The 27,724-nt window shown below is 41.8% G+C and overlaps 1 protein-coding gene across 1 annotated transcript in view; it reads right to left on the reverse strand.

Moving 5' to 3' along the window:
• Positions 1–27,724, reverse strand: part of RAB31 (RAB31, member RAS oncogene family) — a 69,010-nt gene that overhangs the window by 2,166 nt on the left and 39,120 nt on the right. The window contains exons 4-6 of the mRNA XM_082479529.1: positions 19,057–19,128; positions 17,075–17,181; positions 10,450–10,559 (exon numbers count right to left, since the gene is read on the reverse strand). Of these exons, the coding sequence (XP_082335655.1) occupies positions 10,450–10,559; positions 17,075–17,181; positions 19,057–19,128 (289 nt within the window). The remainder of the gene's footprint in view (positions 1–10,449; positions 10,560–17,074; positions 17,182–19,056; positions 19,129–27,724) is intronic.

Raw genomic sequence — 27,724 nt, forward strand, 5'->3', positions numbered from 1 at the left:
CGTGGCAACATACTTTCTCATTACCTTGTGGATTTGCTGGAATTTTTTTTCAGAGATTGAGTCTACTTTCTATGAATTACTCCTGGTTTTACTATTACCCATGTCAAATAACAAGAGTTAAAATATTTAACATTGGTTTGTTTTATGCCACTTTCAGAGAGCATAAAGCTCCTGCGAACAGCTCATCATAATCCAGGTGGATTTTACAGTTTAGGTTTCCCCATCCTTTGCTGCATTTATTCACAGCTCTCTCTTGCCAAATGTTCTATGAATTATGTACCTATGTTGAAGCCTGAGTCCTACAAATTACCTGGGGAGTAGTTGTGGGAGGACGAGCTAAAAGCATTCAGGTAAAATCTAATCCCAATGAAATCAAAGAGCAAAATTTCATCTGTAAAATTTGTCCCTAAATTACCTTTGGTCAAGCCCATCAAAATTTCACCTCTCTTATTCAGTCAGTTCTGAACAGGTATGTTATACAACAAAAGTGTGACTTCTGAAGCAGATAATCTTGGGTGTTTGCACAGCAGAACGAGAGGGGAAAAATTCCTCACATGACTAAAGATACTGTATTTGGTCTAACAGAGTAAGAAATGGTTATCTTGAGGGCTGAAGCACTGACATTACAATGTTGCACTCTACTTAGGTCACTAAAATATCAACTTCACACCCCGCTTACATTACTTTTGGACTCATGTTTTTAAGTGCCCTTCCAAAGTAAAATGAAAAGCAGAATGGGTGGTTACAGACACAGTTGTTAAAGGCATTAGTTCTGTTGGCTTTGTTTGGAGATAAAGAGAATCCGCTAATTCTTAAAACTTTAGAGAATATTAAGAACATAGTATCTGTGAGCGGCTTTCCAAGAAGGTAACGCTGTCATTGTAGAAACCTGGAGAGAACTTCTGCATTAGGTACCTGCTATTCCCAAAGTGTTTTCAACTCAGTCCCAGCTAAAATAAAACTCTCGCCAATCCCACTCAAGAGCACAATGTAGCTAAAAAAGTTGGAATCTACAGACACAGTTTCCATAACATACTATTAAGCAAATACTCTCTAAACATTTGGTTCTTCTAACAGCAAGTTTGGAAGAGGAGAACTTTAACATGCAAACTAGCTTAACTTTCATTTTAGAAGACCACATTAAACAACTATGTTACCTCTATTTGTTTTTCATTCAACATTTCATAGTTCTTATGAGTTTCAAATCTTTTCTACAGTACTCGATGTGCATGCAAAGAAGCAGGCAAGCTTATCTTTGGAGGAAAGCCATTGCAGGCTTCAAGGTCAGCGAGCACTTCGTTCCATTCTGACCAGGACACAATATATGCCGTTAAGAATCACCTTGATTTATTTCATTTCTCAAAATGATAAAAACCACACAGATAAAAACTACAAATAATAAAGAGGAAAAAACCCTCTAGACACAATATTTGCTAGTTAGTTATTCTGGCCTTTGAACTTAAGTACTCTTTGTCATTAACTAGCCATGTTTTCTGCTGTTTGGACACACACACACACCCACCCACACCCACACCCACCCCCACCCCAAAATTCAATACAAGGAAATAAAGCTTTGAACAATCCAAAAGGTTTTCAAGTTTGAGACTTTTTTTTTTTTAGTAGGTGAGTTCTCTTTCAATTATTATTTCTCCTATTAACAGATATATTAAACCATCAAGTTAAATCATTTTAGTTTTAGTAACAAGACTTATCCCTGCCCAAGCAGCTTTTACCATCTGATGCACATTTGACAGGAGTAAACTCTCTTGGAGCATAAAACTCAGTCTGACACCCGAGAACCCGCTCCACAGCAAATGATACAGTGGATTTTCACCAAGGGTAGGGGGAAGTGGATAAAAATAATCAGTCAGGAATCTGTTTGAGCGATTGTCTTTCCCTGGGCCTCCTTGACAGCTACTCTCACAGCAGACACTGTAACAGAGAAAGGTTTAAGCAGCAGTAGAACACTAAGGATGAGCAGTGAAATGCTGAGCCTGCATCTACGCTTCCTGCTTCTAAACCAGCTCAATCGCTACGGCTGCCTAAAAGCACCGTGATCATCTCATCTCGCCATTCATCTCTTGATAAATATGGCATCAATATTGCTGACACCAACTCAATCTAGCTGCCACGGAGTCAGGATCAACAGAGGTCATAAACTGAATTAATTTTAGAAAGTATATAATCATTTAAAAAGTGTATCTCACTGGTATACAGTCTCTGCTCTGGAGCACTAAAAATCCCCCTGTACTAGATAACTTACAGCGTTGATACTTTATGATATTTCTTTCATGCAGTTGATGTCAGAAAGGAGCAGTAGTGCCCTGACATCCAGCCCAGCAATTCTCCGGCTGAAGAAATAAATAGATTAAGACAATTCCTCTTCAAATGGATGACTGATCTGTTAAGATAGAGGCAGCTCAAAAGGTCCACGAGGGACTGGAATCTTCTGTTGCTTAACTTAAAGCCAACAAACTAGACCACAAATAAGAGTCTCTTCTCCATTCTGCAGAGCAGCACACAACTACCCAACTTCCCAAAGACCACCAACAGCATATCTTAGGATTCCAGATGAAACCGTCAATCACACAGAGAAAAACAGACGCACATATATTTATCTAAGAACTCTGCAGCTGAACTGGTGAAATGAGGAACTTCGGGACGTGCTATTACTAGGATAGTATAAAAGTTCCATATGGTCCCCATTGCTGGTATTTCTAGGGAGTGAGGCCCGCTGACTGCAATTTAAAAATTCGATTTTGCACTTGTATTAATTAAATATCTGATTATATATTTTGGTTTAATTCCACTAATGTTTAGACCATGTTTCACAGATTTTGTGCAACAAAACTGTTTATAAACATGCACCTCTACACGTTTCTGCGGAGGTCTTGGTGTCCTCCATGATCTCTTCCTAGTAAACACACCATGGTGTGTAAAATAAGTGTCACAAGAAACCGCTGAAATGTAGGGCTACAGAAATTGTCATGTTTCTGAGGTGAACCATCCAGGTTATCAGGTGGGAAGCACTAAGTCAATTGCATGTCCTCCTTTCTGGCATGTTTGAGTTGGGCTGAGGCAGTCCAGGATGAAGGTCAGAGTCTTCTCCAATGCCTGGTAGAGCTCCAACTCCTCCTATTGAATCTGAGACTTGTTAATTTAAAGAGATTAATCAGCACTCTGAGAGTTGTGGTTCTGAGAGTGCCAGAGGCAAAGAGATTGGGAAACAGGAGGGTGGGACAAGAGGTAAACAAAATGGGAAGGGAGAAAAATGAAAACTGGAGCAGGGAAGGAAGAGAGACAACAGGGACCGGGCGACAGCTCTGCAAGCAGATCTTGAAGGCAGGCAGATGGGGATTGCTCTGCTGCAGCTGGAAGCACGATGCATCATCACAGTAATAAAACCTGCTCTCTTTGTTCCTCTTTGAATGCGATGCTCCAGTTATAAGCTGTGGCATCCGTTAGCTCAGAAAAAAATCATGCCTGGAGTTGGACTTTTTTTTTTTTTAACATGAAACTAGTTTCATCATTGACCTGTACAAGACTGCCTGAAATGCTGGACACAGCTTTAAAGCTGAGCATAAGGAAAAAAAAACCACAACTGGTTACCATGCTGACACAGGGACAAACACAACAGTGCATTGAACAGATACTCGTTTAGTGTGGAAACAGATGTGATGTAATCACCCTGAGTTGGCACACTGAGATGAAGAAGTCCAAGTCCAAAAGAAGCACGGTCCTACTAGCTAACACAACTACAACAATTCCGCTTAGGGTAAGAAGAAGAAATCACGGTGCTGCACAGTGGCTTTCTGCACATTTCTCCCATCACTTGTCTTCCTGGAAATCATATACAACTTGATTATTTTTTCTTTAGGGGGCTGGAGGAAGGGGAGATTTTCGTTAGTGCAGGATGTGAAATCCACGGCTCACCTGAGAAAAGGCAGACTTATTCAAGTAGCGGTACAACAGGTATACAATGGCCAGAACCTCCTCCTAAAATTGCTAGCTGTATCACAGCAAGGTGAGCCTCTGCAAAGCATTGCTCTCTATAAACCTCATTAATAAAGCACAGCCATCTGTGAAGGCATGGCAGAAAGAAGCAGACACATCTTAGCCAACAGTTTTTGCATCTGCATACAAGACTCTTTCTGCACCTGTAGGACTTAAGACAGTCACATTTCTTATCTCCCCAAATCCTTTTAACCATTGAAATCAGTTTCACTGGCATTTTCCATGTCTCTCACATGGGTCATAAAGCTTGGCCCAATAGTCAGTCAGTCTCTAGTTTCTTTTACTGCCCCATAGTTGCATTGAAGCAGGACTTCCCCAACAGACAGGGATGACTGCTGTTTACTTCATGTTGTAAGCTTTCATGCAAGGTAGCGCATATTTACAGGAAAGGATATTGCATAACCAAACATAGTTAAGTGCAATTATTTTAATACTCCTGATAGCATATCCTAATAGCATATCCATAGCATCTCCATGGAAGAAAATAAAGCTGTTTGTTTTTTTTTTTTTTTTTCTTTTAAAGTAAAAGCATAGAATGCTGACACTGAAGTTCTTGCTAGGGGAAGAAGCAATATGACTAAATTTTGCCCATTTAATTAAAATCTGCAGAACCCTCCCCCAAGATTTAAAGCTTACATGCATCAAAGTAAACAACAGAATTCCTAATGACTTTAATTACTATGAGATCCAATTTTGATTTGAGGTCCTGCTATAATTTACTAGTTTTTGTTGAAGACCTCTGCTATGTTTGGAGAGAAATCCAGGACCTCACAAGTTTAACTTCAAGAGTAGCCCAAAGGCCAGTAAGTTTTGCTTCATTAATTAAAATTTGAAAGCAAGAGGAGAATAAATCCTAGAAATACAGGGAGCATAAACTCTAAAGAATATAATCTCAAATACTTATAAGTTAGGGCAATGTTTTCCCATCCTTTCACAGTAGGTGAACACCCCCTACAAAAATTCAGGTACGAGCCTGGGCTGCCTTAAAAATGGCATGTGTGAATTGCTTTGCAACATAAACGTACTTGCTTTTCTTAAAATGTCTTTCATAGACCTCTTCACAGTAGTTCACAGATATCCTCACATCAGCAGATAACAGGATGAAAAACACCAAACTCATCTGGCACAAAGCACAAAAATTGTCCATCTGTAACTCCACCCATCCAAGTCCATTTGAGTCAGAGCAAACATTGAATTTCTGCTGGAAAAGATCCATCCCCCTACCAGAAACAGACATTTCACACATTCCTCTCTAGTTTGTCCAGTACACAACTGGTTAAACTGTAAACTCTAGAGGTTGGGTTTGGGTTTTTTTTTAATCTCTCAGTATTTCTAGGAAACAAGTATTTGGGTTACATTAAATATTCAATATATGAGCTGCTGGCAAGGCATCAGAAAATCAATAGCTTCATACATTTATAACTGAGCATTTACCACATGAAAGGTTGTATACTGAGACAGAAACTCGCTGCTCTAATTATGAAGCCTCATCTAGGAAGAACATCCTTATCTGGATTTTTAAACATCAGCCTGTCTCTCCTTGTCTTAGTACTAGCATGAGTAAGATGAAGTGTGCTAACATCTCTTTAGACACTTTCTGTAGAGCGATTCTGATAATCTTATTCCTCACTCCCCTCTCACCCTCAACAGAAAATGCTGAAGTGCTTCAATCTTGTCCCCTTTGGTAGCACACCAATCTCCAACATTTGCCATACTTCCAAAAAAAATAATGCGTGCCCATCATTTTTTTGTTTGTTTGTTTAAGCACAAGTTTCTTTCATATTTCACTTAGGTAGGTGTTCTCCAAGCAGCTTACTCATCCCCACCACCTGTTTACCTTTGGACCTACTGATGCAGACTGGTATTAACCTGGGAGGTACAGTCTCGGCTCTGTCATTTGCGGAGGATGGCTTTTATGTAATCTCTTTCATATCTGGGGCACCTTCACACTCAGGAAACAGGCAATACACACGCCGAAGAGAAACAGCTGGGTGTGTGCTACATTTGGATAAGGTAACTACGGCTTACTGGAGTTGTTAAATGAACGGGTGTCTGAAAACTGCATGGGCGTCATTGCTACTAAATGCCAGTACACTTGGGGCGGCTTGTTTAGTCACTGAAAGCCAGCCAGTTTTAATGGGTAAGCTGCCTTCCCAGGCACAAGCAGCGGTCAGCGGACTAAAGCCCCACAACCAAGAAGGGGCAATACTGAACTGGTACGACCTCCTGCACAGGCACCACTTTATACACGTACTTATACATATACTTTATACACATATACTTTATATATATGTATTATACCGCTATCGCAGAATACATTCCTGGCATTTTTGCTGCTGCTGAAGTATAAACCAGCAACAAGGAGACGCTGTGCCTATGTTTCTTCTAAGGCTGAGAATAAAAAATTAATAACATTTGATCCTAGAGATGCTCAGCTATTAGAAAAAAAAAAAAACACAAACTACTGGAAACACATGAAAAACCACTATAATCTTAGCCCCTTTTTATGTCAAAAACCTTTTAAGACAGACATTGGGAAAAATTTAGCCCAAGTGGGAAATATACAATTGTACTAAAAATATTATTTTCTTGTTTACAGAGAAATAAAACAGCCACGTGGTATCTTACAATCACAGCAAGCCTTCAGTCGGGCGCTGCTAAATGTAACCAGGGTAAGTGTAGTGGCTTGCCATCTGAAATCACCGGGGTACAACAGACAGCCAGGAGCTGCATCCCATTAGGCAGCTCAGTGAAAACTCTCCAGCATGGAGAACACCAACTTTGCTGACTCTTGTGCTCAGCCTTATTCGCCTGTGTACACTGACTGCAGAATCCCTCTCCTGCCAGATTTGCCCCATCTTCAAAAAAATCAGAAACTGTTACTGATTCTAGTCGTTCACGCCTTGTATTTTCCTGAGAAGAATTAAGGACAATGGATTTGTCTTGAGACTGTGTTATTAAGACACCCCTCACAGCAGTCAAATCCTCAAATCCTGAGAAAAACATTTTAAAAAAATCTTTTTTAAATAGTGTAATATAACCTTAGAAATGAAGTGATCTGTCTATAATCTCTATAATGTTTCCAAGATTTATCTGGTTGTCAGCAAAACATCCCAGTTCCCCTTTTATTTTCTGCCTTCTTTATATCATTATGTTGAGTAATTTTTTCCCATTATACTATTTCACTCTGTTCACAACGTTTTCCCTGGATGAGAGACAGTTGTTAGGCATCTTATGAAGGAAAAATGATTACGTTAAAATACCCCAGGGAAATGAAAAGCATAAGCACGCAGGAGGTAATTTTTTTTTAGCTGAATTAAAATGCAGTCTACCCTTTCTGTTTGGGGTATCAATTTCAAGAAGGTTTTAATGGAGAAATTCTCCACACACGTTGGAATATATACTTCCAAATCCAGGCTGTAAAATAGGTGTATATACTGTCTACCTTCAAGATCCAAGGCAAACAGAAGTTGCCGTCTCCCTGGTCAGAGCTGCACCATGTCCTTCTACAGCAGCACAAAGCGACAGGCACGAACTCTTGGGCAGCGTGAAAGCAAAACTAAAGCTGCAGCATTACTTCTAGGGCACCACACAAACAAATTAGTCAACAGGGCAGGAGACACGGCCACAGAAGGACTTCATGCACTGAAAAGGCAGAAATGCTGCCGTGCCACTTGGGCATAGACAGACGTTTTTGGAAATTGCACAGACTGAAGTGGTATGAAACGTCAGAAAGTTATCCATGCCCTCTGCCCAGTCACAATCAGACTAATTAATTCTCCTGCTAATTAAGCATTTTTCACTTGGTTTCTACTATACTTTTATAAACACACACTACCAACTCTCTCCTTTCTTTCCGCTCGGTACTTGATAAGGTCACGAGTACATCCACCGAGACCAAATATTTCTATATATAGAAATAATTGCCTGTGGAATTAAGTGCACTTGCCTGGGTATCTAGTTCATACTAAACTTAATTTAGCTGATTTTCCTCGTCTATTATATCCATTATTAGGGACAGTGTACGCTGCCAGCTGCAGCACTGCTTATCAAGGATGGAAACTAATTATCTAATTACGTGGCAAGGATGAGCTCCTCTGCGAGAACATTCACAACCATCAGATGCAGACAATCAAGTAAACTATCACAAATAAGAACCGGTTCCTCCAGACAGCCATGTTACACACTCCTCCTTTTTTAAAGGAGGTAAAAGAAAGGTAGCGTATTCTAGGAATATGGGTTCTCATTAACCATTTCAAATACAACCCATGCAAGCAAAGCAAACACTTGAACAGGTCCCATCTCAGGCAAAGTGTGGTAGATAATATGAGCTGATTATGAACAAATAAAATAAAATAAAATCTTTAGGGAAACAAGTAGAGTTTCTGAACACGCTGTCTTCTAGGCCTCTGCACCCCAAAACAGGATTCAGTGAAAGGAGAAACCACCAGTAGTGGAAAAGGACCAAGTTACGGAGCTCTTAAGAAATTTCAACCCATACAAGCCTGAGGATGCAGAGGGAGCAAGCCAATGTCACTGCAAAGCCGTTCTTTATCATCCCTATCGTTTTTGAAAGGTTATGGAGAATGAGGAAGGGCCCCTATGGCTGAAGAAAGGTGAATGTTATATCTGTCTTCAAAAAGGGCAATAACCAGCCATGGATGTACAGACTGGTTAGCCTCACTCTGCTTCCTGGGAAAACCACAGAGCAAATCCTTTCAGAATCTGCTTCTGAGCACATGAAGGTGAAGGTGACTGGGACAAATCAGCATGGACTTACCAAGGGTAAACCGTGTCCAACCAACCTGGTTGCCCTCAATGATAGTTTGACTGGATTTGTGACTGAGGGAGAGCATTGGATGTTGTCTACCTTGACTTTAGCACAGCTTTCAATACTTTCTCCTACAGCATCCTGGTATATGTTACAGTCTAGATAGGCAGACTGTTAGCTGTGTGAAAAATTGGCTGGATCATCAGACTTAAAGGCCAGTGGTTAACAGTATGTATCTACCTGTAGGCCAATTACAAGTGCAGTACCTTGCTTATTACCTTTCATCAGTGGCCTGAAGGAGGCAAAAACATGCACCTAGTTCAACTCTCAGATGACACCCAACCCAGAGGTGCATTCAATACCCTTGAGGGCAGGGCTGCTGTTCAGAGGGCTTTAGGGTGGGGGGAGGAATGAGCCAACAGGCCTTATACGGTTCAGAAAGGTCAAGTGCCAAGCCCTGGTTGTGGGAAGGAAGAGCCCCTGCCTATGTGACAGGCTACGGACTGGCTGCCCAGGAAGCAGCTCTGCCAAAAAGGACCTGAGGGCAGCAAGCTGGGCATACCCAGCTCATACCAACAAGAGCCAAGTCAGTAGATCAGGTGAAGTTGTTATGCCCTTCTAGATACCGTCTAACACAAGCTGGGTAATGCATCCAGTTTTGGGCCCCGCGACACCAGAAAAATGTTGACAAACTGGTGCAAGTTCAGAGGAGGGCCACCAAGACAGTCAGGGGGCTGGAGCACTTGCCCTGTGAGAGGAGGCTGGGGAAATGGGGCCTGTTCAGCCTGGAGACGAGATGGCTTTGGGGGGCCGCAAAGGCACTTGTCAGTACCTACGGGGAAGGCTGCTAAGATGACAGAGCCGGGTTACTTACTGAGGTGCACCCAGGACAATGAGTGATGGCGACTGTGAATTGAATCAGGAGAGGTTCTGACTTGATATGCTGTGGGGGGATGCTTCGGTGAGGACTATTTAAACACTGGACTCAGCTACCCAGAGAGGTTGTGAAACCTCTGCTCTCGGGTTCAGCCAGACAATGGCCCGAGCAACCTGGTCTGAATTAGCTATCAATTCTGCTTTCAGTGGGAAGTTGCACTGAAGGTCTCCTGAGGTGTCTTCCAGCCTGCAAGGCCCTTCCCACTTGCAGCCAGAGACCAAAACTGGAACTCCTAAAAGGCAAACTGAACAAGACTTTTTTTTTTCTTCTCCTCATGAGGAACGTCAGTCTCATCTTGTTTAAAAGACCTGGAGAGAAAATATTTTTTTTTAAATGGATTCCACTGCAATGACTATTTTTTACTTATCATAGCCCTCCAGGCACATTTCTCAACGTTTAAGTTTTTATCAACATGGTAAGATCAACAGTATTGCTTCTACAGCAGGCTTGGTCTGAAACACATGATGTGAACCAGGTCAGGATTTATATACAGATTTAGAAGAAACAGGCTTACCCCATATCTACTATCTACTATGTTTTGATCTGGTGTATTCAAAGTCATTCTTAGTTTACATCTGCATAAACAGCAGTCATACTACTGGCCCAGTAGGCTTCTTGATGTCCTTGGGAAAAAAATTTTTAGACCCGAAACAGCTATTTTCAGAAGACATCCAAACAATCACAATTAAATAAATAAGTAAATAAATAAAAGGGGTCGTTTACTTACTTATTCCTTGAAAGAGTTCTTCAATGTTTACAGCGTTCTTTGCACTGGTTTCAACAACAATTGCACCTATAGATTCTGCATATTCTTTGGCATCCTTCATAGGAACCTCCCTACAAAAAAACCCCAACTTAATTACAAATAAAAGAAACCAAATTTACAAATAATAATTTAATTTTGGGGGGAAAAAAAGGACCTCAAACGCAGCCTAACCAGAAAAGCATTAGTATGCTTTTCCTCCCTGCAAAAGTAGTACTATCTTTCTTCTTCTTATGGCATTTAGATCATCATTTGCAAAATATCAAAATTTCACCAATGATCAATCTGCAGATTTCTTGGACTTGCTGCTGAATCCATGCCTTGAAAAAAGGAAGATAATTTAAATGACAACCCCATTTGTTTGGTTTTTTTTTTAAACTTGACCCCAATAAGAAAAGCATTCAAACACTAGAGAAAAGACATACAACTCTGCTGATCCAGGCAGCAACCAGCACTGTCCACACCAAGTGTTCAAACAAGATAGAGTACAACTGTTGTGGAAGAAAACGATAAGAGCACCCTATGTCTAAGTGTTTGCAAACGACAAGAAAACAAGAGAGATTCTGAGAGAAATACAGAAGCCACTGACTCCGAGCACATCGGCAAGAGCAACCCAGGAGTGCCAGACTCACTGAGGGAAGACCACCATTCTATGCCATGCTACCAAAGTGACACCATCTTAAAATCAGTGGTAGAACATCCTCATTTGGTAGCCATTATTTCATATGCCAAAAGCTTGTAAATGCCGTTTACAACATGCAAAAGATCTCTGCTTCAGACACAAAGCCTCACGCACGCTGACCTTGTATCTGCCTGAGCCAGGTGGCAGAGCTGAATCTGCCCGTGTCTGCTGCCATCCGTAACCACCGCTATTCCTGATTTTTGAGCAACAGCTCAGAATCAGAGAGTGAACACGCTAACAGGCACCCAAGGTACATCAGATCAGGGGAGCGCATGTTGAAACACCAAGCTGCCAGCCCTATTTTTCTTCCAGTTGTTCAATACACCACCTGGCGTGGTTTGTGTGGCTTTTAGGGCTGTCTGTTGCACATGCAGAATTTGCACCAACTCCTTCACCCCACAGCTCTGATGTACCAATCCAGAGTCTCCTAGTCTAATTTCCTCCTAGTATGAATGCCTTGGACTTTAACAGAAGGTACCTGGGTGGGAGCACAGCAATGCAATTTCACAATTAGTTTATGGAGGTATACATTTTAAAGAAATCAGATCTGCTGCTCGTGGGAACCATGTAGAGAGGCAGAATAATTGCCTGATTTATTACAAATAATTTTAAAAAAATTAGCCTGCAATTCCAGCACCTGGATTCAGAGCTTGTTTCCATTACTTGCTTCTTTGTATCACACGTATTTTACTGCGGAAGACACAGGGAAGGCAGCATTCCCTTACTATTTCTGAAATGGCACCTTGGCCTTCATTATGAAAGGTACCACCATCTGTGGATGGCCCTGGAGATAAGAAAAAAGGAACTTAACTATGTAGCAAAACATTCAAACAACAGTAAAGGAAGAAATTTGAGAGCATAGGTTTATGTAATTTAGGTAAGAAAGCAAACTTCGGGAATCAAGGAAAAGGTAAAACTGCAGCAAGTGACAATATTCCAAGGAAGCGTCACAAAAGTTCTTAGCTTTCTCTGATGACATTTCTAAAGAAAGCCTATAAACGTCCACAGCACGTGGGCAATAAGCATCATGCTATCCAGTGCTGTCAACACCGAGAAGGCTGTATACATCAAGTGGAGTAATTGTAACTTGGATATCAATGTTGCTAAGATGCTACCTTGCCAAAAAGGAAAAAACCAAAAGTTTGAACTCTAAGACGAGACATGCAAGATGGGGCAAAGAGGGAAGAAGGCAAGAACCATCAGTGGAGTGCTGAGAAAGTGTTATTCCGGAACTATGGGGAAAGTTAGAGCAATACCTATTCTGAAAGATCTCAATAATTTAATTTTATCCTTTCCAAATCATTCTATTGATTCAATCTTCCTTGAGATTTTCTGAATAACTACTGAATAAATAAATATTCTGGATGCAGAAGGAAGATCTGAGCATGAAATTCTGCTGAATTCTCTTCATCAAGGATATGGCAATTTCCAGCAAACACAATTTGTTAAGAAGGTGCACCATATTTTTAATGAAGTAAACACTTCTTAATTGCTGTTATAAATACTAACGTCTATAATGCTCACAAAATATTTTGGACTCTTAAAACATTTTAATATTGAAGTCTCAGCTCCCATCTTTGAAAATACTTTTCAATGACCTGTCAGAAGGACAGGATACATATCAGAAGGAAAAGTCTACTACTATTACTTAAAAGTATGCCAAACGCTCAACAGTACTAGAGCTAACAGTACTATAACAAAGACGAGGATTTATACTAAACAAAATTGCTCATCTACCTGTAGAAATTCCTTCAAAGTGGAGAAGAAATTTACTTAAACGGAGTGCCAAAAACTGTGGATAGCCTATTAACAACACTGAGAAAAGCAGCATGAGCCAAGTGTCCCAAATCCATCTTGGCAGCTCAACCCCAAATTTTAGATGCTAAATGAGGTGGGTAACATAGTCAATGATTGTAAGAAATAGAGCCAGTCTTTCCCCAGTGGAAAATAATCAGTTCTTATTGCTTCCATTCATTCTTCCTTACATTATCTCCTCCAGTTGCAGAGATGGTAGAATTAAATCAGCTTGGACCTGGTCAGTCTGTCCTCTTTCGCTTCTATTCATGTTGGTCTTAAAAGCAGCTGTCTCTCTAATACCCAGCAAAGCATCTGCCAGAAGTTCTACAAATCTAAAGAGAGATGCCAAAAATGCATACAAACAGCAGCTTGTTCCTGTGTGCTCATATCATCTTATTTTTAAACTCTCTGTGCCCAAAGGCATACGTGTTTTCTACTCATTGGAAACAATCTGATAAATTGGTGGCACATTTCACCTAAAATCATTTTTGCTGAAGTCAATCTGAACACATAAAGCAGCCAGAGAATACATACAGCTGCATGTATTGCATAAACAATCAGATTGCTGGCAGAACTGTGAAAACTTATCACGTACAATACAGTCGGCTCTCTATTTATCCACCAAAACCTCTTTAACTGGACATCGCAGGATGACTTTAGAAAAAGAAAAGGCTGGGGGATACAGAAAGAATAACAGCATAAAAAAATTCTCAAAACTGTTCATAATTGGGGGGGGATGGAGGAAAAAAAAAAGAATAAGAGACATTAGCTCACTGAGGACAACAAGCACCATGCAAACACCAGAATATTTTGTGCATGGAAGATCTGGACTCGTTGAACTGGAGCAAGAAACAGATGATCAGCAATCAGTAAACAACAGGTAGTGTTTTAGAAGAACGTGGTAGGAAGATCACAATCACTCGTGGTGACAGATGATGCAGAGAAGGCGGAGTTGCTAAATGCATTCTTCGCTTCTGTCTTCACTGTTCGGGCCAGTCCTCGGGAAACCCAGACTTTGCAGGTAACAGAGAAAGTCTGGAGGGAGCAAGACTTTCCTTTGGTTGATGAGGAGCAAGTTAGAGATCAGTTAGATAAACTGGATATCCACAAATCCATGGGGCCTGATGGGATGCACCCTCGAGTGCTGAGGGAGCTGGGGGAAATCATTGCTGGGCCGCTCTCCATCATCTTTGAAAGGTCCTGGAGGACAGGTGAGGTGCCTGAGGACTGGAGGATAGCTAATGTCACTCCAGTCTTCAAAAAGGGCAAGAAGGATGGCCCAGGAAACTACAGGCCGGTCAGCCTCTCCTCCATCCCCGGAAAGATGATGGAACAGCTTGTGCTGGGTATCATCTCAAAGCACCTGGATGAAAAGAAGGTTATCAGAAGTAGTCAACATGGATTCACTAAGGGGAAGTCGTGTCTGACTAATCTGATAGCATTCTATGATGAAGTGACTAGATGGGTGGATGAGGGGAGGGCAGTGGATGTTGTCTACCTTAACTTTGGCAAGGCTTTCGACACTGTCTCCCACATCATCCTCACATGCAAGCTTAGGAAGTGCGGGCTAGATGAATGGACAGTGGGGTGGATTGAGAACTGGCTGACAGATAGAGCTCAGAGGGTCGTGGTTAGTGGTGCAGATTCTAGTTGGAGGTCAGTAACAAGTGGTGTCCCTCAAGGGTCAGTACTGGGTCCAGTCCTGTTCAATATATTCATCGATGATCTGGATGAAGGGATAGAGTGTACCATCAGCAGGTTTGCTGATGACACGAAACTGGGAGGAGTGGCTGACACGCCAGAAGGCTGTGCTGCTTTACAGCGTGACCTGGACAGGCTGGAGAGTTGGGCAGGGAGGAACCTAATGAAATTCAACAAGGGTAAATGTAGGGTACTGCATCTGGGGAGGAACAACCCCACGCATCAGTACAGGTTGGGGGCTGACCTCCTGGAGAGCTGCTCTTTGGAAAGGGACCTGGAAGTCCTGGTGGACAACAGGATGACCATGAGCCAGCAATGTGCCCTGGCGGCCAAGAGGGCCAATGGCATCCTGGGGTGCATCAAAAAGAGTGTGGCCAGCAAGTCGAGGGAGGTCATCCTCCCCCTCTACTCTGCCCTGGTGAGGCCGCATCTGGAGTACTGCGTCCAGTTCTGGGCTCCCCAGTTCAAGAAAGGCAGGGATCTGCTGGAGAGGGTCCAGCAAAGGGCTATGAAGATGATTAGGGGATTAGAACATCTTTCACATGAGGAAAGGCTGAGGAACTTGGGTCTCTTTAGTCTAGAGAAAAGAAGAATGAGGGGGGATCTTATTAATGCTTTCAAATACTTAAAGGGAGGATGCCAGAGGGATGGGAGGAGTCTTTTTTCAGTGGTGCCCATTGATAGGACGAGGGGTAATGGGCACAAGCTTGAACATAGGAAGTTCCATCTTAACATGAGGAGCAACTTCTTCACTTTAAGGGTAGTGGAGCACTGGAACAGGCTGCCCAGAGAGGTTGTGGAGTCTCCCACTCTGGAGACGTTCAAAACCCACCTGGACGCTGTCCTGTGCAACCTGTTGTAGGTGACCCTGCTCTGGCAGGGGGGTTGGACTAGATGATCTCCAGAGGTCCCTTCCAACCCTGACTATTCTGTGAGGAACCCCAGTATTGTCTCAACACTTCCGCAGTGCCTGTTTTCCTTCATCTCTCCAAGTTAACCTGCCTCTGATGCAACAGCATCTAAAAGCTTGCTACCGTGGCAAATGCTACCCAAAGCAGCGGGAGGGCTGGTTATGAATTCATTTGCTATTTGTGTCATTTGTCACAATCTCTAAACTTATTACGCTTGATTTAAGCAGGCTACTGTATTGCTGGGAACGTATAAGTTAAATTTAAGGGGATTCTTGGGTCAACTGAAAACTCCGGTTTGTGCTAACTGGTTTGGGGGTTTATTTTTTATAATTATCCTTTCCTACATTTTGTTTGTTTTGGTTTCTTTTCTACTTCACATTCAGAAAACATTAGTTTCATATTATAGGTCTCAGCTTCACCATGTTGATAAGCATATCACAACATCAAATAGGAGATGCCAATATACTATCTCTGTCTCTGATTCTTAGCCCAACAGAAACCAGAAGTCTTCTAGCATCAGACCTTGTAAAAAAAAAAAAAAAAAACCTAACAAAAACCAAACCAAACCCAACACAATTTGGTTTTGGAAGCACTGCATCACTTAAGTTATACATGTGTTCCTGGGCCCTGGTGAACTTGGGCCAAAGCAATGATTCTGAAACAACAGGGGGATATATTTGAACAACCATGAGAGCCTATGAGGTCCTAGAAGGAAAGCATCAAGTACGGCCATTGAGTCTGTACTCATAGTCAAAGTGAGAAATAAGAAAGAGCTCTGGGCTGACACAGAGGATCACTACTGTATAGCAGAATGTGCTTCCACTTCCAGAAAGGATAAATGTGAATCCAAACTGAAGCTAACAAGCAGAAGAGCGACACTAGCTTCACTCTCATCCCAAATAGCACCATCTCGGCTCTTCTGCAGGAGGGCGAACTCAATCCTTCCCTCTTTTACCCAGGAGGTTCTTGGCTTCACACAGGTGACACAAGTTTTACTTGAGGTTACACTCCTAAAAACAACAAAAATACACTTTCTACATCCAGTATTATGGGACAGTTTCACAGTTGTTGCAAAGCACAAAGTACAAGTTCTCAAAGCTTCTCTTGTCAATAACATTATTCCACCTCAGGCCCACCCTTCCAGCTTTAATTTGCTGGTTTTGCTCATAGCTTAAAACATTCTGTGCCTTTTAACGTGAATAGAAGGAAAAAAAAAAAAAAAAAACTTTCCCATTCCCAATGATTCAGCACCTAAAGGGTGTAGATTGTACAAATACACAGGAAAGGCAGTAAAAGAGAGGTTAAAAAAAAAATACATAATTCAACTTGTGGTGCTGCTGGTGCAGTTGTACATTGGCAGGACCACTGTTGTTAGAAAAGACTCAATACAGCTGACAAAAATTATATACTATTATAACAATAAAAGAAATTGGTTACATGAAGATAGGAAACAATATAGTTACTACAATCAAAGCAACAACAAAAATGGATGTATTACCTGATATCAGAAAGATCACATTTGTTTCCAGCGATTGCCATTACAATGTTTTCAGGACCGTGTTCTTTTAGTTCTTTCACCCATTTCTTCAAAGTATGAAATGAATCCTAAGTCAGAGAAATAACAAATAAGCTAACAGCCTAGTCTCTGTTGAAGTATTTGCTTATTTTTCTGAAGTTAGAGGAACACAGCTTTATCAATGCAATAATAATTTTATAGGTCACGAGACCAGAAGAAAATCGCTGTTATCTATGTAATCCGCTTTTCAAACTTTAGGTCATAAGACTTCCTCAAATAATTCTTGCTTGAACTCGGACACTTCCCCCTTTGCCCCCCCTCAAAGCAGCACTGAATGGGTGTCTTAAATTTTCCACTGATGAAGAAACTACCACAGCTCTTTTAACTTTGGCTAGTAGCTGATTTCCTTCACTTTTTATGTGAGCTTCATTCATCTAATTTCAGCTTCTGCCTGGTGGATTACTATCTCAACCACTATCACATTTACGGTAACATCCAAGAGAGGTTTCAGTGACCCCCTTAGCCCTACTTTCTGAATCTGTGCCTGGTAAACCTTAATTTACTTGTTATGAAACCAAAGAGACAGGTAACAATTCACTTGAATTTTTCCCTCCAAGCACAAAATTCAAACACTTTTTGATGCTACATACCTTTCAATAGTAAATTTTCTATTTCTTTATACTAATGAACAAATAGCATTAAAATAACTTTTGTTCCTAGACATTCTAATTATAATCCATGGTTGAAATTATTACTGAAATTCAGAGTGAGCTCCCAAATACACTATAAATCATTTTTTCCCCTTTAGAAATGCACGTAAGAGTTGTGTCTAAATCAGTGATAGCTCTATCAGTATCACTGAAGGGAGAGCACTATGAGTCATTTGGGAAAAAATACCCATTCTGCTTTAATGGTCAATGCTGAATATTAAGCACTGGAAAGTGAAATACGTATTGACCTTCCTCTTCTATTTTCCCCTCTTTATTCTGTGAGCTGTTCCACATAAACTTGGAAAAAGGCTGGAAAAACAAGATTCTATTCTTACAATGCATTACGAGATCAACTGCAAGACATTTAAATTAAAAACGAGTTATCAATCCAGCAGGATTCACTCTTCCTCATATATTCTTGGTGAATTAGCAAAGGAGAACAGTACTGCTGTGCAACAGTGGCCACAGATCATTACACTAATGCACTGGAGAATCAACCCAGCCCTCCCAACCTAGTAGTAAATAATTCAATTGGCAGGAAAGGAATGAAATGCAAGTGGACTGTCATGACCATCCATCCATTAACACGGCCTCTAACTCAGCTTTATCAGCGGGGGTTTCTTTCAAAGCAGTGGAAGAGGCATTCAGCTACAACCTGCTAGCCGCCTCTGCCTGAGAAACGAGCAAGAGCAGTTCAGGATCTGAAAATACAATTTTCATTCCAAATGAATACTGTTGAGACAAAGGTCAGAGACTTATTATTTCATTACTGGTTTCAAAGTTAAGACGCGAGTCCCGCAACACAAACATGAGATGATATGCTTAGTTAAAAATAATTAGTTTTAAAATCAGAAATATGCAAACAAATGAATTTTTGTTCAGCTGATAAAGCAGCCAGCTGCTTTTTGTAGTAAAACTTCAGTTCCATACAGAGAATATAGGTGGTGGGAGGGGGTACTGCAGGATATCATCCGGTCTACTTAGCCAGAGGAAATCCAAAGAAACTTTGACAAAAGGCAGTCTCCAAACTTTTGTCTAGATGAAGTTTAAACAACACAGAAGCAGGACTTCATATTCATTTTTTAAGGCAGGTGGACACCTCCATCCAATTCTACACCAACTACCAAAGCATATAAACCCCACTGACATGAACAGGGATCAACATATAAATACTTCTGCAGCTGTGGGTTTTAACTCCAACTCTGCCCCAAGCAGAGGAGTTAACACAGGCGAAAAGTGTACAGGTGGTCTTACCTGTTTGGTGATATCATAAACTATCACGGCTGCTGCTGAACCTCGGTAGTACATTGGAGCCAAGGAATGAAACTGTTAAAACATAACCACCCCCCCCAACAAAAAATATAATTAATAAATCAGAATTATCACATGGTTTGTCAGGTCACAAAGACTTGCCATGGCAGGATCACCGACTTTCTTTCACCTCATAGAGAACAGATCTCTTCAGTGGGTGCCCATCTCTAATTTTCCTTAAATGCCAAGGAAGCAGAGCCCCCTTATCTCCTGCTGTTCTTCATCCTGCTGGATTTACACAGCCAGCACTTACTGGTTGAATGCATCTTTTCCATTACAGGGCATAGACTCTGAGGACAAGCTTTGACGTGAAGATCACCTACACGTGGAGGCCTAACCTGACGGCATATAGACCCCTTCCCCTGGCAAACCACATTTTCCTTTGTAGTTGTAACAGTCTGGGTTCAAGTTTTATAAAACATTGCAAATTACTTGGATAAAATTAACTTGTCAGAGAACTCTGAACACCTGACATGTTTACTTATCCTATACTATGACAGATATCTTGAAAAACATGAGTTCTTGAAGTTTAAGGTACTCTTCAGCTTTTTGTTTCAAGGGAAATGTCTTTTGAGAAAAAAAAAAAACAAACAAAAACCAAAACCAAGCAATAAATATGTTTATTATAACAACAGCTTGCCAATGAACAGCATAATTTTCATAATTTACCATGACTAAGCAGCTGATTTAGAATTTCAGCTGATTTAGAAGCTTATAATTACACAGAGAAAGGAAGTCAAAAAGCCTTTCTGCTGATACAACTAAACTTAGTCTTAAGCAAACCAAAAATAATCTGTCTTGGAAAATACATTTAGTCTCATAGTACTCACACAGCCATTTTACAAATGTTTATTTGCAAAGTGATCTACAGAAGCTTCATATAAAGCTGCAGCTGATAACTTTAGTCAACTTGTAAATCAAATGCATTATCAGGGCAGTGTATGAATCTCACTGCCCAGTGAACCTGCATGGATCTACATGTTGCAAACCTCTACAGATTTACTGCAGGCATCTTCTTCTCAAAACTGTACTTACGGACTGAGCACTTAGACCTAGCAGCCTCCACATTTCTGGCTGTTTCACAGGCAACGTATAAAGCGAGTTCTTTGTAATATTGGTTCATTTGCCAGTTTGTAAGCTATTTATCACAGATCACACACTCCCGCTCAAGGTCGACACTTTCTCTTATAACAGTAAGGATGCACAGCAGCAGTGACAGATGGTCAAGTGCTGAAGTGTTTTGGGGAGCGAGGCAGGTGGGATTGCTCATTAATAGGAGAAAACAGCAGGAAAGAGGATGAGAAAAGAATGAAGAAGCATGGTCTGAAGAAACGGGATCAGCCAAGACCCTGAGGGAGTTGGGTAGACACGTGCCTTCCGGGCTTTTAGTGTGTGGCTTTATTACTTGCTTGTCTAATGCAACAAATGCTTTACAGAATTTTTAGGCTTCCAGATCATAGCAGCAATTTGCAGTGGGATGGGATGGGATGGGATGGGATGGGATGGGATGGGATGGGATGGGATGGGATGGGATGGGATGGGATGGGATGGACCACACCAGACCATTTCAGTTGGAAGGGACCTACAATGATCATCTAGTCCAACTGCCTGAGCAATTCAGGGCTGAACAAAAGCTAAAGCATGTTATTAAGGGCATTGTCCAAATGTCTCTTAATCACTGACAGGCCTCAGCATTGACCACCTCTCTAGGAAGCCTGTTCCAGTGTTCAAACACCCCCTCAGTAAAGAAATGCTTCCTAACGTCCAGTCTAAACCTCCTCTGATGGACACAGCTTTGAACCATTCCCACATGTTCTATCACTGGATCCCAGGCAGAAGAGATCAGCACTTCCCTCTCCTCCTCCCCTCCTCAGGAAGGGGAGGGTCGCCCCTCAGCCTCCTTTTCTTCAAACTAGACAAGCTCTAAGTCCTCAGACACTCCTAATGGGACGTTCCTTCCAGCCCTTTCACCAGCTTTGTTGCCCTCCTCTGGATTCATTCAAGGACCTTCACATCCTTCTTAAATTGTGGGGCCCAGAACTGCACACAGTATTCAAGATGAGGCCACACCAACACTGAATACAGCGGGATAATCACCTCTTTTGACCGGCTGGTTATGCTGTGCTTGAAGCACCCCAGGATGTGGTTTGCCCTCCTGGCTGCCAGGGCACACTGCTGCCTCATACTGAGCCTGCTGCCGACCAGCACCCCCAGATCCCTTTCTATAGGGCTGCTCTCCAGCCACTCCTCTCCCAATTTATACTTGCGCCCAGCATTACTCTGTCCTAGGTGCAGAATCCAGCATTTTGACTTGCTAAATTTCATCCCATTAATCATAGCCCAATGCTTTGATCTACCTAGAACCCCCTACAAGGCTTTCTGTCCCTCAAGAGAGTCAACAGCACCTCCCAGTTTGGTCTCATTAGCAAACTTGCTAATGGTGCATCCAACACCTGCAGCCAGATCATTGATAAATGTATTGAACAGAACTGGCCCTTGAATTGAACCCTGAGGAACACCACTGGTGACTGGTCACCAGCAAGATGTAGCCCCATTCACTACAACCCTTTGAGCTCTGCTCTTCAGCTCCTTCTTCACCCAGCGTACCATGAACTCACTCATCCCACAGTTGGACAACTTGTCCAGAAGGATGCTGTGAGGGCTAGTATCAAAAGCCGTAATAAAATCCAGAAAAACTACATTCACCACCTCCCCTTCATCCACTAGGTGGGTGACCTTATCTGTCCTGGTTTGAGGTAAAACAGAATCAATTTTGTTCAGTAACTTCGCTTCTTAGCTGGGCCTTTTCTAGCTACTGGAATTAACAGCATATTGCGCAGACAGCATACGTCTCTTTTTCCCTCCTCTGCCTCTCTCTTTGAAGATGGGTAGAGGGGAGCATCTGTCGGTCCCATCTGGGGTCCCCCAGGTCCACAGTAGCCGACTTGGCCTAAACCATGACATTATCACAGAAGGATATCAAACTAGTTAAACAGGACTTTTCCTTTGTGAAGCCATGTTGATTGTGCCTGATTACTGTATTATTCTTTAAATGCCATTCAACCAGTATACCCAGTATAAACTTCTGCATAATTTTTCCAGGAACTGAGGTGACAGTAACAGGTCTATAGTTCCCTGGGTCTTCCCTCGTGCCCTCTTTGTAGACTGGAATAACATTGGCTAGCTTCCAGTCAGCAGGGATCTCCCCAGACTCCCAAGACCTTCAGTAGATGGTAGAGAGGGGTTCTGCCATAACATCTACTAGCTCCTTTAGAACTCTGGGATGAATCCCATCAGACCTTATGGACTTGTGAACATCCAGCCAATACAGTTGGCCCCTTACAATTTCAGTGTTCACAAATGGAAAGTCACTGTTCCCACACTTGTGGTCCTCTGACTCAGGGGGACCAGACAGCCCAAAGTGTATCAGTATTATTAAAGACTGAGGCAAAAACCACACTGAATTCCTCTGCTTTTTCTTCATCCTCATTAATCAGACGACTGTCTTCAACAACTATCAATCCAATGTTTTCTTTACACCTCCTCTTGCTATTAACATATTTTAAAAAGCCCTTCTTGTTATCTGAAACAACACTGGCCAGTTTCAACTCAAACTGAGCTTTTTGGCTTTTCCTGTCTTCTCCCACCATAAACAAACCACAGCTCTGTACTCTTACTGTGAAGCCTGACCTTGCTTCCAGAGATCATACAGTTCCTTTTTCCTCCTGAGCTCCACAAGCAGTTTGCTGTTCAGCCAAGCTGGTCTTCTGCCCCGCTTTCTTGACTTACAATACAGTGGAAATGCCTGCTCCTGTGCTTCTAAAAGGTGGTTCTTAAAGACTGACCAGCACTCGTGGACTCCTAAGCCCTCAAAGGCAGATTCCCAGGGCACTCTACTAAATAGCTCCCCGAATAGCTTAAGGTTTGCTCTCCTGAAGTCCAGGGTAGCAACTCTGCTGCCCTTTTTTCTCATTACACTCAACCACTTCACGATTACTCTGGGAAAGGCAGCCATCTACCACCTGTCATGGTTTAGGCCAAATCGGCTACTGGGGACCTGGGGGACCCCAGATGGGACCGACAGATGCTCCCCTCTACCCATCTTCAAAGAGAGAGGCAGAGGAGGGAAAAAGAGACTTATGAGTTTAGAAGGAACTAAACTACTTTAATGAAATATTAATAATAAAATAAAAAGAAATAATGAAATATATACAAAACCGTATCAAGCTCCCAAGATGACAATCACGACACCGGCTGGCACTGGGGCAGTCCCAGGCTCGACTCAGTGACAGATGGGAACTGGATTCCGGATCTGGATTCAGGATCGGGATCAAAGGCAGATGAACATAGTCCTCCACAAATGTCAGCCATCGAAGAAAGAGAGAGCTGACCCTTTGATCCCTCAGCTTTTATACTGAGCATGAGGCAGATGGGATGGAACACCCCGTTGGTCAATTTTGGGTCACCCGTCCTGTCTGCTCCTCCCCGCAGGTGGGACCCCACTATGCTTTTCCACTTCCAACCCTCTAATGGGGCAAATGACAAAGTTGGTTGCCTTTGGCTGTTATAGCAATAAGTATAAGCAAGAGCCTCTCTGCACACCATGCCTGGGCATCAGCTGTAAACATCTGTCTTATCACTCTGAGAGAGTGAACATTGTCGGCACAATATGCTGTTAATTTCAGTAGTTAGAAGAGGCCCAGCTAAAAAGCAAAGTTACTGAACAAAATTGGTCCTATTTTACCTCAAACCAGGACACCACCATATCCCCCACGAGTCCTTCTCTATTCACACATAGCAAGGCTAGGAGGGCATCTTCCCTAGTTGGCTCACTAATTACCCGTGACAAGAAGTTATCCCCTACAAACTATGAGAATTTGCGCTGAAGTAGCCTGAAAAATCAGGGACCTTCATTCTGGAGAGTAGAGCTGACCTTTAGCAGTGTATGCAAACTTCTCCCAGTCTGCAAACTCCTGGAAAAAAAACGACATACCCTACACACATGCTGATTTGGTTTTAATCTAGATTACATGGTATTCATGAATTTACAAAGAGCTCTCAGATAACAGTAATCACACTTCACAGGAGCCATGCAGTTAAACTCACATGCTTCAAATTCCTTCAATATTGGCCCAGAAAGCACATTGTGAAACTGTACAACATCTTGGGAATTTCTCTCCCTATTCTTTTGACCAGGTGACAACACTTTCCATAATAGCTGTTTCACTGAAGAATATTACCAGTGTTAAGGCCAAAAAGTAGTAATAATAATAATTAAAACCAATGAACAACCAAAAAAACCCAGAAAAGCAGACCTCTTTCACTGGATCCTGGACAAGTGAAACCAGATGCAAACTGGAACCAGGATGCAAACTATCATTTTTTGGGTAGGATTAATTTTTAGCTGGATTCCCAAACCAGTTATAGTGCATCAGATAAGGCTCAGTGGAAAGGAAGGGGTGGAAAGGATGGCTGAGAAAAAGAAGGAAGGACAGAATCACTAGAAGCCAGATTCATATCAGTTTAGACCACACTCAAATAGCTCTGCACTTGCAGAGCTACTTTGTGCACATCTCTGCTGGTACAGTCTACTGCCACTGGCAGTTTTACTTCCCCTCCCCCCCCCCCCCCCCCTATAATGGAAGCAATAATAATTTTAAATCAGTGCAGCTAATGTGAAGAAACAAAGAAAACTTCTTTTGAAACATTTTTGGAGATTAATTAATCACTTCAACAGTGTGTTGCATTTCAGCAACAGAAATGCCAAATGATGTCAAGCTGTGTTTGACCTGCTCCTTGTGTCCAAGAAACATAAAAAACTGCGACCAGAGGTACAGCATGCAGAAGGAATGCAGTTCCTCTGCTATTTAAGACAAAATAATCTGCTTAAATATTCCAATTCTTCACAGGCTTGGAAAGAGAGAGGGTAAGACCACAGCAAGCTAGGCTTGGAAATGGAACAGCCTTGGAAAGGCACTCAGGTTCAGTAGTTGTTGTTACCACATAAGCATGACCTCCCTACTCTACTCCACTGAATATCTACCTACTTGCTCAGCTGACAGGACAGTTATTTCCTCTTTCATGATTCTATAATAATATTTTACTTGTAAGGCCTTTTAAGAGGAGAAAACATTTCATCCATATTTGGGCACGTAGTTTCAGGATTTGGGTTTTTTTAATATCAAGTGATAGATTTCATCTGGCATGTAAGTTTATATTCTTATTTGTATAAACCTGACACTCGAGATTTCATATTTTACATTGGACACAGTGACCAAAATGGGATTACAATGCATCTTAATGCAATTTCCGATGGTCTGTGAAAGGGAAAAAAAAAAAAGTAGTACTTTGAAATGGTTTAATAACAACTGAAAGTACACTAGTAACAGCTATTATCAGTTATCACAGTACAGATTATCAAATAAAACCAAAATTAAATCCCCTTTGTCATTCTTTTGTACAGTCTAATAAACAAACATGATGATACACTATGTCCCCATCACAAGAAATCACTGTTGTCCACAAGAAAACAGGAAAAGACTCTTTGCAACACTGAATGAATCAAGAGGCATCGAAAAATTGTAACTCTGAGTAACTTTCATGATCTAATAATAGACTCTTAACAAATGTGTTTTATGAGCATGGATTTTCCAATATCAGAAACATACTAGTAAAAATATTATGCAAATAATTATGTTTATTTGATACTCCTTTTTTTCTCTTTTCTTTTTCTTTTTTTTTTTTTTCCCCCCTTTTAAATCTGTGCCTAAAAGCAAATTCCTCTTGAACCTTTTTCAGGCCTAATTACCTGAAAAAAGAGAGTCATGCAAAATTAATTAAAGGGATACAAAATACTAATGTGTGCGTTTTTCACCTGCCAAGGACAAATGTGGCACAGATGCCCAAAACAAACCACACACAAAAACCCAGCTCACAAAATTAAATCTCACAGGACTACCTTCTGCATTATAAATTACACTGTCTATAACCTCAATTTTATAGCTCAGTATTTCCGTACCCAGTAAGTCCCAAGCAAATTAGGAGAAACAGGAGCAGTTCTGAGATCTGGCATGAGAACAGCTCTGCTTCTCGAGAAGGGCCACCTAAAACGCTTGGGCAGCCACCCCCCTGCTCTGCCACACGGACCCCCAGGTCACACCCCCAGCTTGCCAGGGACTCAGCCCCGCCATAACCTGGAGTCAACTGCAGTGCTCTGGCAGATGGCATCCGTACCTGCAGCCAGCAGCAGCTCACATCACCTCAGGCAAACAGGGAAACACAGACCCGAAACAGTCATCTATCAGCTCCAACCATCACAAGTAACCACACTCCTAACCCACTGCAAAAGCTGATCAAAGTCCAACCTAAAAACTTTTGGGTTTTTTTTTCCACGATACTCATATGGGGATCATATTATTTTGATGATTAATAAAATTCTGAATTCCTAATTACTAAATTACTTGTAATTTACTTGTACCTTTACTGTTTGAATTCAAGCATCAATGCTTGAATTTGGCTGCAATATGAATATAGAGCAGTCCTGCAGTCTTAACTTTGCCAGTCTGCTAAACCAGGCTCTTCCAGTCTGAAGATAAGGTAATGGGGAGAAAACTGCCTTTCTCTGTACCTGGTACAGCTTTAGTTCATCTTTCCTGACTGCTGGTGACCAGCTTTGTATGCAGCACTCTGGACATAAAATAGCCTTAACTGCACTTCCCCTAACATATAACACATTTCTCACGGCTGCATCATACACGCGTGATCGTCCTTTCACCAGTACATACATTCACAGGTGGCTTCGCTTCTCTGTTTCCAAAAAAACACCTACAACTTTGCACACATTTTTGTTGGGAGTTAAAAGGTACAGGGACTTGCTACACATACTACTGATTTTCATCCCCACCGTTTCCTTCTTTCATCCTACCATTTTCCACTACGTCCTTCTAGGCACTGGAAAAAACTCCCATCTTTGTACAATGAGTAAATTATCCTTAGCAGCTCACCTACTGTGGAAATTGAGAAGTTCTGTGCGTCTCATTCAATATCCACACAAAGTTTGCCTACTTGCAGATATTGACCCACTTCCACCACTTATTAGCCTGTTCTGCTTTTGTAGGGGTTGATAACAACTTGTGAGGCTGAGATCACTAACCCATGGCAATGCGATACTTAAGTTGTAGGGGAACTTTTTCCAATTCAACAGCTACAGCCAAGCCAAAAGGCTCATTCAAAATATAAGTAAGAAACTTATTTTACCGATGACGTGCCAAATAACAAAGTCAATGACTTGTGTAGCTTCATGCAGACTTTTAAGACTCTCTTCCTTAGAACCACAGAATGGTCAGGGTTGGAAGGGACCTCTGAAGATCATCTAGTCCAACCTCCCTGCCAGAGCAGGGTCACCTACAGCATGTGAGCGCGCCACGCAGCACGCTATATATGTACGCAGTCGTATGAGTACTGGTGCAATGCTAACTGGCTTCAGAGCACCTTCGTACTCGTGCTCCTCTACCAACGCGTCCACTTTGCACTTGTGGTTCATCATCTCTGCTGCTAAGGAAGACGTGAGGCCACATGCGTGTTACGAAATTTCCTCTGAAAGCAGGTCCCC

Source organism: Vanellus vanellus (genome assembly GCF_965231255.1).
Source record: "Vanellus vanellus genome assembly, chromosome: 2".
Classification (NCBI taxonomy): domain Eukaryota; kingdom Metazoa; phylum Chordata; class Aves; order Charadriiformes; family Charadriidae; genus Vanellus; species Vanellus vanellus.